Source organism: Salmo salar, chromosome 04, assembly GCF_965601325.2.
Source record: "Salmo salar chromosome 04, fSalSal1, whole genome shotgun sequence".
In the NCBI taxonomy this organism is placed as follows: Eukaryota; Metazoa; Chordata; class Actinopteri; order Salmoniformes; family Salmonidae; genus Salmo; species Salmo salar.
The window spans coordinates 87,104,107-87,119,106 of record NC_138294.1 but is presented as its reverse complement, the minus strand read 5'-3'; the positions used below and the strand labels follow the sequence as shown (position 1 = coordinate 87,119,106).

The following is a 15,000-nucleotide window of genomic DNA, read 5'->3' as shown; positions in this document are numbered from 1 at the left end:
AGGCCGTTCTCGCTCGGACAAGGCTTACTTACCTCCAGCAGTACCAGTGTTAAATAATAACAGTGGTGGAAGTTAAGATAGCCCAGACAGTGTTACTACGAGGTGTTTTCATTAAGACAGCCCAGGCAGTGATATGACGAGGTGTTTTCATTAAGACAGCCCAGGCAGTGTTATTACGGGGTGTTTTCATTAAGACAGCCCAGGCAGTGTTACTACGAGGTGTTTTCATTAAGACAGCCCAGGCAGTGTTACTACGAGGTGTTTTCATTAAGACGCAATCATTATGTGAAGTGATGTCAGGAAGAGGGCGGGGGCATCATGATACACTATATATACAAAAGTATGTGGACACCCCTTCAAATTAGTGGATTCAGCTATTTCAGCCACATCCGTTGCTGGCAGGTGTATGAAAATCAAGCACACAGCCATGCAATCTCCATACACAAACAGTGTCAGTAGAATGGCCTTACTGAAGAGTTCAGTGACTTTCAGCGTGGCACCGTCATATGGATGCCACCTTTCCAACAAGTCGGTTCGTCAAATTTCTATCCTGCTAGAGCTGCCCCAGTCAACTTTAAGAGCAGTTACTGTGAAGTGGAAATGTCTACGAGCAACAATGGCTCAGCCGCAAAGTGGTAGACCACACAAGCTCACAGAACAGGGACGCAGAGTGTTGAAGCGTGTAGAGCGTAAAAGTCGTCTGTCCTCGGTTGCAACACTCACTACCGAGTTCCAAACTGCTTCTGGAAGTAACTTCAGCACAAGAACTGTTCGTTGGGCGCTTCATGAAATGGGTTTCCATGGCCGAGCAGCCTCACACAAGTCTAAGACCACCATGCGCAATGCCAAGCGTCAGCTGGAATGTTGTAAAGCTTGCCGCCTTTGGACTCTGGAGCAGTGGAAATGTGTTCTCTGAGTGATGACTCGTGCTTTACCATCTGGCAGTCCGACGGACAAATCTGGGTTTGGCGGATGCCAGGAAAACGCTACCTGCCCCAATGCAGAGTGCCAACTGTAAAGTTTGGTGGAGCAGGAAAAATGGTCTGGGGCTGTTTTTCATGTTCGGGCTAGGACCCTTAGTTCTAGTGAAGGGTAATCTTAACCTTAATTAGAGGTTGACCGTTTATGGTTTTTCAACGCCGATACCGATACCGATTATTGGAGGACCAAAAAAGGCTGATACCGATTAATCAGCCGATTTTTATTTATTTATTTGTAATAATGACAATTACAACAATACTGAATGAACACTTTTATTTTAACTTAATATAATACATAAATAAAATCTATTTAGCCTCAAATAAATAATGAAACATGTTCAATTTGTTTTAAATAATGTAAAAACAAAAACAAAGTGTTGGAGAAGAAAGTAAAAGTGCAATATGTGCCATGTAAAAAAGCGTTTAACGTTTAAGTTCCTTGCTCAGAACATGAGAACATATGAAAGCTGGTGGTTCCAATTTAACATGAGTCTTCAATATTCCCAGGTAAGAAGTTTTAGGTTGTAGTTATTATAGGAATTATAGGACTATTTCTCTCTATACCATTTGTATTTCATATACCTTTGACTACTGGATGTTCTTATAGGCACTTTAGTATTGCCGGTGTAACAGTATAGCTTCCGTCCCTCTCCTCGCCCCTAACGGGGCTCGAACCAGGAACACATAGAAAACAGCCACCCTCGAAGCATCGTTATCCATTTGTCCACAAATGCTGCGGCCCTTGCAGTGCAAGGGGAACAACTATTTCAAGGTCTCAGAGCGAGTGCCGTCGCCGAATGAAACGCTATTAGCGCACACCCCGCTAACTAGCTAGCCATTTCACATCGGTTACACCAGCCTAATCTCGGGAGTTGATAGGCTTGAAGTCATAAACAGCTCAATGCTTGAAGCACGACAAAGAGCTGTTAGAATGAATGCTTACGAGCCTGCTGCTGCCTACCACCGCTCAGTCAGACTGCTCTATCAAATATCAAATCATAGACTTAATTATAACATAATAACACACAGAAATACGAGCCTTAGGTCATTAATATGGTCAAATCCGGAAACTATAATTTCGAAAACAAAACGTTTATTCTTTCAGTGAAATACGGAACCGTTCCTGCTGCATATACCCTGACTGCTTGCACGGAACGCAAGAGAAGTGACACAATTTAAAAGAAAGTCATGTTAGCAGGCAATATTAACTAAATATGCAGGTTTAAAAACATATACAGTGGGGGAAAAAAGTATTTGATCCCCTGCTGATTTTGTATGTTTGCCCACTGACAAAGAAAGGATCAGTCTATAATTTTAACGGTAGGTTTATTTGAACAGTGAGAGACAGAATAACAACAAAAATATCCAGAAAAACGCATATCAAAAATGTTATAAATTGATTTGCATTTTAATGAGGGAAATAAGTATTTGACCCCCTCTTAATCAGAAAGATTTCTGGCTCCCAGGTGTCTTTTATACAGGTAACGAGCTGAGATTAGGAGCACACTCTTAAAGGGAGTGCTCCTAACCGCAGCTTGTTACCTGTAAAAAAGACACCTGTCCACAGAAGCCATCAATCAATCAGATTCCAAACTCTCCACCATGGCCAAGACCAAAGAGCTCTCCAAGGATGTCAGGGACACGATTGTAGACCTACACAAGGCTGGAATGGGCTACAAGACCATCGCCAAGCAGCTTGGTGAGAAGGTGACAACATTTGGTGCGATTATTCGCAAATGGAAGAAACACAAAAGAACTGTCAATATCCCTCGGCCTGGGGCTCCATGCAAGATCTCACCTCATGAAGTTGCAACGATCATGAGAACGGTGAGGAATCAGCCCAGAGCTACACGGGAGGATCTTGTCAATGATCTCAAGGCAGCTGGGACCATAGTCACCAAGAAAACAATTGTTAACACACTACGCCGTGAAGGACTGAAATCCTGCAGCGCCCGCAAGGTCCCCCTGCACAAAAAAAACATATACAGGCCCGTCTGAAGTCTGCCAATGAACATCTGAATGACTCAGAGGACAACTGGTGAAAGTGTTGTGGTCAGATGAGACCAAAATGGAGCTCTTTGACATCAACTCAACTCGCCGTGTTTGGAGGAGGAGGAATGCTGCCTATGACCCCAAGAACACCATCAAACATGCTTTGGGGGTGTTTTTCTGCTAAGGGGACAGGACAACTTCACCGCATCAAAGGGACGATGGACAGGGACATGTACCGTCAAATCTTGGGTGAGAACCTCCTTCCCTCAGCCAGGGCATTGAAAATGGGTCGTGGATGGGTATTCCAGCATGACAATGACCCAAAACACACGGCCAAGGCAACAAAGGAGTGGCTCAAGAAGAAGCACATTAAGGTCCTGGAGTGGCCTAGCCAGTCTCCAGACCTTAATCCCATAGAAAATCTGTGGAGGGAGCTGAAGGTTCGAGTTGCCAAACGTCAGCCTCGAAACCTTAATGACTTGGAGAAGATCTGCAAAGAGGAGTGGGACAAAATCCCTCCTGAGATGTGTGCAAACCTGGTGGCCAACTACAAGAAACGTCTGACCTCTGTGATTGCCAACAAGGGTTTTGCCACCAAGTACTAAGTCATGTTTTGCAGAGGGGTCAAATACTTATTTCCCTCATTAAAATGCAAATCATTTTATAACATTTTTGACATGCGTTTTTCTGGATTTCTTTGTTGTTATTCTGTCTCTCACTGTTCAAATAAACCTACTATTAAAATTATAGACTGATCATTTCTTTGTAAGTGGGCAAACGTACAAAATCAGCAGGGGATCAAACACTTTTTTCCCCCACTGTACTTGTGTATTGATTTTAAAGAAAGGCATTGATGTTTATGGTTAGGTACACATTGGTGCAAGAACAGTGCTTTTTTCGCAAATGCGCTTGTTAAATCACCCGTTTGGAGAAGTAGGCTGTGATTCGATGAGAAATTAACAGGCACCGCATCGATTATATGCAACGCAGGACACGCTAGATAAACTAGTAATATCATCAACCATGTGTAGTTAACTAGTGATTATGTTAAGGTTGATTGGTTTTATAAGATAAGTTTAATGCTAGCTAGCAACTTACCTTGGCTTCTTGCTACACTCGCATAACAGGTAGTCAGCCTGCCATGCAGGCTCCTCGTGGAGTGCAATGTAAGGCAGGTGGTTAGAGCGTTGGACTAGTAACTGGAAGGTTGCTAGATCGAATCCCCGAGCTGACAAGGTAAAAACCTGTCGTTCTGCCCCTGAACAAGGCAGTTAACTCACTGTTCCTAGGCCGTCATTGAAAATAAGAATGTGTTCCTAACTGACTTGCCTAGTTAAATAAAGGTAAAAAAAAATAAAAAAAACGGCCACAATCGGTGTCCAAAAATGCCGATTACCGATTGTTATGAAACCTTGAAATCGGCCCTAATTAATCGGCCATTCCGATTAATCAGTCGATCTCTAATCTTAATGCTACAGCATTCTAGACGATTCTGTGCTTTCAACTTTGTGGCAACAGTTTGGGAAGCCCCTTTCCTGTTTCAGCATGACAATGCTCCCATGCACAAAGCGAGGTCCATACAAAAATGGTTTGTTGAGATCGGTGTGGAAGAACTTGACTGGCCTGCACAGAGCCCTGACCTCAACCCCATCAAACACCTTTGGGATGAATTGAAACGCCAACTGCGAGCCAGGCCTAATCACCCAACATCAGTGTCCGACCTCACTAATGCTCTTGTGGCTGAATGGAAGCAAGTCCCCGCAGCAATGTTCCAACACCTAGTGGAAAGCCTTCCCAGAAGAGTGGCGGCTGTTATAGCAGCAAATGGGGGACCAACTCCATATTAATGCCCATCATTTTGGAATGGTTCTCGCGGTCTCGGCCAGCTGCGACCAAGCCTGGACTTGAACCAGGATCTCTAGAGGCACAGCTAGCACAGTGGTCTAGTGACGACTGTGCCATTAGACCACTGTGCCACTCGGGAGGCCCAAACTGAACGTTTTCTTAAACGTCCTGTGAACGGAAGTGAAAGTTTTGCCTGTTCTGGGAATGTTCATTTTTTGGTTGCAGGGAGGTTCTGAGAACATTTTCCCTGATAGTGTGTCTGCAGGCAAACACTACTGACACTTTGTTTTGGCTATAGAGGGGCTGTTTTTTCATCACATTCAGTTGGCAATCAGTGGGAACATAATTATTTTTGAAGGGTGTGTGTGTGTGGGTGTGTGTGTGTGAGAGTCTCCTTGGCATGTGCTTTGCCGCTGAGTAACAACTCAAATCAAATCAAATTCTATTGGTCACATACACATGGTTAGCAGATGTTAATGTGAGTGTAGCGAGATGCTTGTACTTCTAGTTCCGACCATGCAGTAATATCTAACAAGTAATCTAACAATTTCACAACAACTACCTCATACACACAAGTATAAAGGAATGAATAAGAATATGTACATATAAATATATTTACATTTACATTTTAGTCATTTAGCAGACGCTCTTATCCAGAGCGACTTACAGTAGTGAATGCATACATTTCATAGAATTTCATACATTATTTTTTTTTTTTTTTTTTTTTTCTGTGCTGGCCCCCCGTGGGAATCGAACCCACAACCCTGGTGTTGCAAACACCATGCTCTACCAACTGAGCTACAGGGAAACCCTGTATATATGAACGATCGATGGCCGAACGGCATAGGCAAGATGCAGTAGATGGTATAGAGTACAGTATATACATATGAGATGAGTAATGTAGGGTATGTAAACATTATATAAAGTGGCATTGTTTAAAGTGACTAGTGATACATTTATTACATCCAATTTTTTATTATTAAAGTGGCTAGAGATTTGAGTCAGTATGTTGGCAGCAGCCAATCAATGTTAGTGATGGCTGTTTAACAGTCTGATGGCCCTGAGATAGAAGCTGTTTTTTCAGTCTCTTTTTCAGTCCCAGCTTTGATGTACCTGTACTGACCTCGCCTTCTGGATGATAGTGGGGTGAACAGGCAGTGGCTCGGTTGGTTGTTGTCCTTGATGATCTTTATGGCCTTCCTGTGACATCGGGTGGTGTAGGTGTCCTGGAGGGCAGGTAGTTTGCCCCCAGTGATGCGTTGTGCAGACCTCACTACCCTCTGGAGAGCCTTACGGTTGTGGGCGGGGCAGTTGCCGTACCAGGCGGTGATACAGCCCGACAAGATGCTCTCGATTGTGCATCTCTAAAAGTTTGTGAGTGTTTTTGGTGACAAGTCAAATTTCTTAAGCCTCCTGAGGTTGAAGAGGCGCTGTTGCGCCTTCTTCACCACGCTGTCTGTGTGGGTAGACCATTTCAGTTTGTCTGTGATGTGTACGCCGAGGAACTTAAAACTTTCCACCTTCTCCACTACTGTCCCGTCGATGTGGATAGGGGGGTGCTCCCTCTGCTGTTTCCTGAAGTCCACGATCATCTCCTTTGTTTTGTTGACGTTGATTACATGAGGTTATTTTCCTGACACCACACTCCTAGGGCCTCACCTCCTCCCTGTAGGCCGTCTCGTCGTTGTTGGTAATCAAGCCTACCACTGTAGTGTCGTCTGCATACTTGATGATTGAGTTGGAGGCGTGCATGGCCACGCAGTCATGGGTGAACAGGGAGTACAGGAGAGGGCTGAGAACGCATCCTTATGGGGCCCCAGTGTTGAGGATCAGCGGGGTGGAGATGTTGTTTCCTACCCTCACCACCTGGGGGCGGCCCGTCAGAAAGTCCAGGACCCAGCTGCACAGGGCGGGGTCGAGACCCAGGGTCTCGAGATTAATGACGAGTTTGGAGGGTACTATGGTGTTAAATGCTGAGCTGTAGTCGATGAACAGCATTCTTACATAGGTATTCCTCTTGTCCAGATGGGTTAGGGCAGTGTGCAGTGTGATTGCGATTACATCGTCTGTGGATCTATTGGGGCGGTAAGCAAATTGGAGTGGGTCTAGGGTGTCAGGTAGGGTGGAGGTGATATGATCCTTGACTAGTCTCTCAAAGCACTTCATGATGACGGAAGTGATTGCTACGGGGCGATAGTCGTTTAGCTCAGTTACCTTAGCTTTCTTGGGAACAGGAACAATGGTGGCCCTCTTGAAGCATGTGGGAACAGCAGACTGGGATAGGGATTGATTGAATATGTCCGTAAACACACCAGCCAGCTGGTTTGTGCATGCTCTGAGGACGCGGCTAGGGATGCCGGCAGCCTTGTGAGGGGCGGCAGCCTTGCGAGGGTTAACACGTTTAAATGTTTTACTCACATTGGCTGTGGTGAAGGCGAGCCCGCAGGTTTTGGTAGCGGGCCATGTCGGTGGCACTGTATTGTCCTCAAAGCGAGCAAAGAAGTTGTTTAGTTTGTCTTGGAGCAAGACATCGGGGTCAGCGACGGGGCTGGTTTTCTTTTTGTAGTCCGTGATTGACTGTAGACCCTGCCACATACCTCTCATGTCTGAGCCGTTGAATTGCGAGTCTACTTTGTCTCTATACTAACGTTTAGCTTGTTTGATTGCCTTGTGGAGGGAATAGCTACATTGTTTGTATTCGTTCATGTTTCCGGTCGACTTGCCCTGATTAAAAACAGTGGTTCGTGCTTTCAGTTTTGTGCAAATGCTGCCATCAATCCACGGTTTCTGGTTGGGGAAGGTTTTAATAGTCGCCGTGGGTACAACATCACCGATGCACGTGCTAATAAACTCGCTCACCGATTCAGCGTATACATCAATGTTGTTGTCCGACACTATCCGGAACATATCCCAGTCCACGTGATCGAAGCAATCTTGAAGCGTGGAATCAGATTGGTCGGACCAGTGTTGAACAGACCTGAGCACGGGCGTTTCCTGTTTTAGTTTCTGTCAATAGGCTGGGAGCAACAAAATGGAGTCGTGGTCAGATTTGCCGAAAGTAGGGCGAGGGAGGACTTTGTATGAGTCGCGGAAGTTAGAGTAACAATGATCCAGAATTTTGCCAGCCCGGGTCGCGTATTCGATATGCTGATAAAATTTAGGGAGCTTTGTTTTCAGATTTGCCTTGTTAAAATCCCCGTCTACAATAAATGCAGCCTCAGGATATGTGGTTTCCAGTTTACATAGAGTCCAGTGAAGTTCTTTCAGGGACGTCGAGGTGTCTGCTTTGGGGGGGAGGGATACACACGACAGTGATTATAATCGAAGAGAATTCTCTTGGTAGATAATGCAGTCAGCATTTGATTGTAAGGAATTCTAGGTCAGGTGAACAAGGACTTGAGTTCCTATATGTTGTTATGATCACACCACGACTCGTTAATCATAAGGCATAAACCCCCGCCCTTCTTCTTAACAGAGAGATGTTTGTTTCTGTCGGCGCGATGCGTGAAGAAACCAGGTGGCTGTACCGACTCTGATAACGCATCCTGAGTGAGCCATGTTTCCGTGAAACAGAGAATGTTACAATCTCTGATGTCTCTCTGGAAGGCAACCCTTGCTCGGATTTCGTCTACCTTGTTGTCAAGAGACTGGACATTGGCGAGTAGTATACTCGGGAGCGGTGGGCGATGTGCCCGTCTACGGAGCCTGACCAGAAGACCGCTCCACCTGCCCCTTCCATCTGCCCCGTCGTTGTGTTTGGGTCGCCTGCTGGGATCCGATCCAGTGTCCTGGGTGGTGGACCAAACAGAGGAGCCGCTTCGGGAAAGTCATATTCCTGGTCGTAATGTTGGTAAGTTGACGATGCTCTTATATCCAATAGTTCCTCCCGGCTGTATGTAATAAGACTTAAGATTTCCTGGGGTAACAGTGTAATAAATTGTAAGATGGCAGCATTGGTTTCAGCTTTGTGGTGGTGGTGGCTGGAACATCAAGTCTGTCTCACTTAATAAAAAAGAGGAGGAAGGAGGAAGACTTACGACTCTGGGAACTCCACACATTTAGTCCTGATCTTATTGTGTAGAACCAGGATGTACTCATCGATGAACGGACACTGCGTGAAGAGGAGAGAAAAAATGAGAAGAGAGGAGAGGAGAGGAGAGAGGGTTCAAAAGTTAGCTACGAGTTATAATTACATCTAAGACAATTCAAAGAACATCTTGGAGCAAAACAAGTCGGCTGCTTAGGTAACAGCATGAATATGACGTGCACCAGACATAGAAAAAGTCATCACTAAACAGTCTCTGTCTCTGCCTCTACAACAATAGAACATGGTCCATGTTACAGTCTCTGTCATACAACAATAGAACATGGTCCATGTTACAGTCTCTGTCTCTACAACAATAGAACATGGTCAATGTTACAGTCTCTGTCTCTACAACAATAGAACATGGTCCATGTTACAGTCTCTGTCTCTACAACAATAGAACATGGTCCATGTTACAGTCTCTGTCTCTACAACAATAGAACATGGTCCATGTTACAGTCTCTGTCTCTACAACAATAGAACATGGTCCATGTTACAGTCTCTGCCTCTACAACAATAGAACATGGTCCATGTTACAGTCTCTGTCTCTACAACAATAGAACATGGTCCATGTTACAGTCTCTGTCTCTACAACAATATAACACGGTCCATGTTACAGTCTCTGTCATACAACAATAGAACATGGTCCATGTTACAGTCTCTGTCTCTACAACAATAGAACATGGTCCATGTTACGGTCTCTGTCTCTACAACAATATAACACGGTCCATGTTACAGTCTCTGTCTCTACAACAATAGAACATGGTCCATGTTACAGTCTCTGTCTCTACAACAATAGAACATGGTCCATGTTACAGTCTCTGTCTCTACAACAATATAACATGGTCCATGTTACAGTCTCTGCCTCTACAACAATAGAACATGGTCCATGTTACAGTCTTTGTCTCTACAACAATAGAACATGGTCCATGTTACAGTCTCTGTCTCTACAACAATATAACACGGTCCATGTTACAGTCTCTGTCATACAACAATAGAACATGGTCCATGTTACAGTCTCTGCCTCTACAACAATATAACACGGTCCATGTTACAGTCTCTGCCTCTACAACAATAGAACATGGTCCATGTTACAGTCTCTGCCTCTACAACAATATAACACGGTCCATGTTACAGTCTCTGCCTCTACAACAATAGAACATGGTCCATGTTACAGTCTCTGCCTCTACAACAATATAACACGGTCCATGTTACAGTCTCTGTCATACAACAATAGAACATGGTCCATGTTACAGTCTCTGTCTCTACAACAATAGAACATGGTCCATGTTACAGTCTCTGTCTCTACAACAATATAACACGGTCCATGTTACAGTCTCTGTCTCTACAACAATAGAACATGGTCCATGTTACAGTCTCTGTCTCTACAACAATAGAACATGGTCCATGTTACAGTCTCTGTCTCTACAACAATATAACATGGTCCATGTTACAGTCTCTGCCTCTACAACAATATAACATGGTCCATGTTACAGTCTCTGTCTCTACAACAATAGAACATGGTCCATGTTACAGTCTCTGTCTCTACAACAATATAACACGGTCCATGTTACAGTCTCTGTCATACAACAATAGAACATGGTCCATGTTACAGTCTCTGCCTCTACAACAATATAACACGGTCCATGTTACAGTCTCTGCCTCTACAACAATAGAACATGGTCCATGTTACAGTCTCTGCCTCTACAACAATATAACATGGTCCATGTTACAGTCTCTGTCTCTACAACAATAAAACTCGGTCCAGGTGCTTGTCTTTTGAACAGACAAATCTACCTTTTCCCACTATCGTGCTGACCCAAACCAAACGGTGTCGGTTCAGATAGTTTCTTTTCATATTGCCCGGCATTTCATCACCTATGGCGGATGCATAACAAGGCCAGCTGAGCGCAGTTGGGCTCAGTTCAGTAGCGTGAAAAACCCTATAGAGGTACACAGGAGAAACACTTCTTCCACCTCTTCTTCCAGAGAATGTCACTAAAACAAACAAGTTGTGGGCAGGCTGGGAGGAGGTAATACGAGGAAAAAATGGACTGTTGGCTTACCTTCCCAAACACAAAGCAGTAGAGAGTTACTCCCATGGCCCACACGTCCAATGCCTGAAAAACAGTAGCAGTGGAAGGGTTGGAGGAGCTGTAACACTATAAACAGTAGCAGTAGAAGGGTTGGAGGAGCTGTAACACTATAAACAGTAGCAGTAGAAGGGTTGGAGGAGCTGTAACACTATAAACAGTAGCAGTGGAAGGGTTGGAGGAGCTGTAACACTATAAACAGTAGCAGTAGAAGGGTTGGAGGAGCTGTAACACTATAAACAGTAGCAGTAGAAGGGTTGGAGGAGCTGTATCACTATAAACAGTAGCAGTAGAAGGGTTGGAGGAGCTGTAACACTATAAACAGTAGCAGTAGAAGGGTTGGAGGAGCTGTAACACTATAAACAGTAGCAGTAGAAGGGTTGGAGGAGCTGTAACACTATAAACAGTAGCAGTGGAAGGGTTGGAGGAGCTGTAACACTATAAACAGTAGCAGTAGAAGGGTTGGAGGAGCTGTAACACTATAAACAGTAGCAGTAGAAGGGTTGGAGGAGCTGTATCACTATAAACAGTAGCAGTGGAAGGGTTGGAGGAGCTGTAACACTATAAACAGTAGCAGTAGAAGGGTTGGAGGAGCTGTAACACTATAAACAGTAGCAGTAGAAGGGTTGGAGGAGCTGTATCACTATAAACAGTAGCAGTAGAAGGGTTGGAGGAGCTGTAACACTATAAACAGTAGCAGTAGAAGGGTTGGAGGAGCTGTATCACTATAAACAGTAGCAGTAGAAGGGTTGGAGGAGCTGTAACACTATAAACAGTAGCAGTAGAAGGGTTGGAGGAGCTGTAACACTATAAACAGTAGCAGTAGAAGGGTTGGAGGAGCTGTAACACTATAAACAGTAGCAGTAGAAGGGTTGGAGGAGCTGTAACACTATAAACAGTAGCAGTAGAAGGGTTGGAGGAGCTGTATCACTATAAACAGTAGCAGTAGAAGGGTTGGAGGAGCTGTAACACTATAAACAGTAGCAGTAGAAGGGTTGGAGGAGCTGTAACACTATAAACAGTAGCAGTAGAAGGGTTGGAGGAGCTGTAACACTATAAACAGTAGCAGTAGAAGGGTTGGAGGAGCTGTAACACTATAAACAGTAGCAGTAGAAGGGTTGGAGGAGCTGTAACACTATAAACAGTAGCAGTAGAAGGGTTGGAGGAGCTGTAACACTATAAACAGTAGCAGTAGAAGGGTTGGAGGAGCTGTAACACTATAAACAGTAGCAGTAGAAGGGTTGGAGGAGCTGTATCACTATAAACAGTAGCAGTAGAAGGGTTGGAGGAGCTGTATCACTATAAACAGTAGCAGTAGAAGGGTTGGAGGAGCTGTAACACTATAAACAGTAGCAGTAGAAGGGTTGGAGGAGCTGTATCACTATAAACAGTAGCAGTAGAAGGGTTGGAGGAGCTGTAACACTATAAACAGTAGCAGTAGAAGGGTTGGAGGAGCTGTAACACTATAAACAGTAGCAGTAGAAGGGTTGGAGGAGCTGTAACACTATAAACAGTAGCAGTAGAAGGGTTGGAGGAGCTGTAACACTATAAACAGTAGCAGTAGAAGGGTTGGAGGAGCTGTATCACTATAAACAGTAGCAGTAGAAGGGTTGGAGGAGCTGTAACACTATAAACAGTAGCAGTAGAAGGGTTGGAGGAGCTGTAACACTATAAACAGTAGCAGTAGAAGGGTTGGAGGAGCTGTAACACTATAAACAGTAGCAGTAGAAGGGTTGGAGGAGCTGTAACACTATAAACAGTAGCAGTAGAAGGGTTGGAGGAGCTGTAACACTATAAACAGTAGCAGTAGAAGGGTTGGAGGAGCTGTAACACTATAAACAGTAGCAGTAGAAGGGTTGGAGGAGCTGTAACACTATAAACAGTAGCAGTAGAAGGGTTGGAGGAGCTGTATCACTATAAACAGTAGCAGTAGAAGGGTTGGAGGAGCTGTATCACTATAAACAGTAGCAGTAGAAGGGTTGGAGGAGCTGTAACACTATAAACAGTAGCAGTAGAAGGGTTGGAGGAGCTGTAACACTATAAACAGTAGCAGTAGAAGGGTTGGAGGAGCTGTAACACTATAAACAGTAGCAGTAGAAGGGTTGGAGTAGCTGTAACACTATAAACAGTAGCAGTAGAAGGGTTGGAGGAGCTGTAACACTATAAACAGTAGCAGTGGAAGGGTTGGAGGAGCTGTATCACTATAAACAGTAGCAGTGGAAGGGTTGGAGGAGCTGTAACACTATAAACAGTAGCAGTAGAAGGGTTGGAGGAGCTGTAACACTATAAACAGTAGCAGTAGAAGGGTTGGAGGAGCTGTATCACTATAAACAGTAGCAGTAGAAGGGTTGGAGGAGCTGTATCACTATAAACAGTAGCAGTAGAAGGGTTGGAGGAGCTGTAACACTATAAACAGTAGCAGTAGAAGGGTTGGAGGAGCTGTAACACTATAAACAGTAGCAGTAGAAGGGTTGGAGGAGCTGTAACACTATAAACAGTAGCAGTGGAAGGGTTGGAGGAGCTGTAACACTATAAACAGTAGCAGTAGAAGGGTTGGAGGAGCTGTATCACTATAAACAGTAGCAGTAGAAGGGTTGGAGGAGCTGTAACACTATAAACAGTAGCAGTAGAAGGGTTGGAGGAGCTGTATCACTATAAACAGTAGCAGTAGAAGGGTTGGAGGAGCTGTAACACTATAAACAGTAGCAGTAGAAGGGTTGGAGGAGCTGTAACACTATAAACAGTAGCAGTAGAAGGGTTGGAGGAGCTGTAACACTATAAACAGTAGCAGTAGAAGGGTTGGAGGAGCTGTAACACTATAAACAGTAGCAGTAGAAGGGTTGGAGGAGCTGTAACACTATAAACAGTAGCAGTAGAAGGGTTGGAGGAGCTGTATCACTATAAACAGTAGCAGTAGAAGGGTTGGAGGAGCTGTAACACTATAAACAGTAGCAGTAGAAGGGTTGGAGGAGCTGTAACACTATAAACAGTAGCAGTAGAAGGGTTGGAGGAGCTGTATCACTATAAACAGTAGCAGTGGAAGGGTTGGAGGAGCTGTAACACTATAAACAGTAGCAGTAGAAGGGTTGGAGGAGCTGTATCACTATAAACAGTAGCAGTGGAAGGGTTGGAGTAGCTGTAACACTATAAACAGTAGCAGTAGAAGGGTTGGAGGAGCTGTAACACTATAAACAGTAGCAGTGGAAGGGTTGGAGGAGCTGTAACACTATAAACAGTAGCAGTGGAAGGGTTGGAGGAGCTGTAACACTATAAACAGTAGCAGTGGAAGGGTTGGAGGAGCTGTATCACTATAAACAGTAGCAGTAGAAGGGTTGGAGGAGCTGTAACACTATAAACAGTAGCAGTAGAAGGGTTGGAGGAGCTGTAACACTATAAACAGTAGCAGTAGAAGGGTTGGAGGAGCTGTAACACTATAAACAGTAGCAGTAGAAGGGTTGGAGGAGCTGTAACACTATAAACAGTAGCAGTAGAAGGGTTGGAGGAGCTGTAACACTATAAACAGTAGCAGTAGAAGGGTTGGAGGAGCTGTAACACTATAAACAGTAGCAGTAGAAGGGTTGGAGGAGCTGTATCACTATAAACAGTAGCAGTAGAAGGGTTGGAGGAGCTGTAACACTATAAACAGTAGCAGTAGAAGGGTTGGAGGAGCTGTAACACTATAAACAGTAGCAGTAGAAGGGTTGGAGGAGCTGTAACACTATAAACAGTAGCAGTAGAAGGGTTGGAGGAGCTGTAACACTATAAACAGTAGCAGTAGAAGGGTTGGAGGAGCTGTATCACTATAAACAGTAGCAGTAGAAGGGTTGGAGGAGCTGTAACACTATAAACAGTAGCAGTGGAAGGGTTGGAGGAGCTGTAACACTATAAACAGTAGCAGTAGAAGGGTTGGAGGAGCTGTAACACTATAAACAGTAGCAGTAGAAGGGTTGGAGGAGCTGTAACACTATAAACAGTAGCAGTAGAAGGGTTGGAGGAGCTGTAACAC

The 15,000-nt window shown here is 44.5% G+C and overlaps 1 protein-coding gene across 2 annotated transcripts in view; it reads right to left on the bottom strand.

Annotated features, from left to right (window-relative positions):
• The window catches only part of LOC106603934 (calcium/calmodulin-dependent protein kinase kinase 1), a 156,775-nt gene that overhangs the window by 17,899 nt on the left and 123,876 nt on the right, over nt 1-15,000 (bottom strand). For both annotated transcript variants that reach the window (XM_014198188.3, XM_014198189.3), the window contains exons 12-13: nt 10,968-11,021; nt 8,855-8,928 (exon numbers count right to left, since the gene is read on the bottom strand). In XM_014198188.3, the coding sequence (XP_014053663.1) occupies nt 8,855-8,928; nt 10,968-11,021 (128 nt within the window). The remainder of the gene's footprint in view (nt 1-8,854; nt 8,929-10,967; nt 11,022-15,000) is intronic.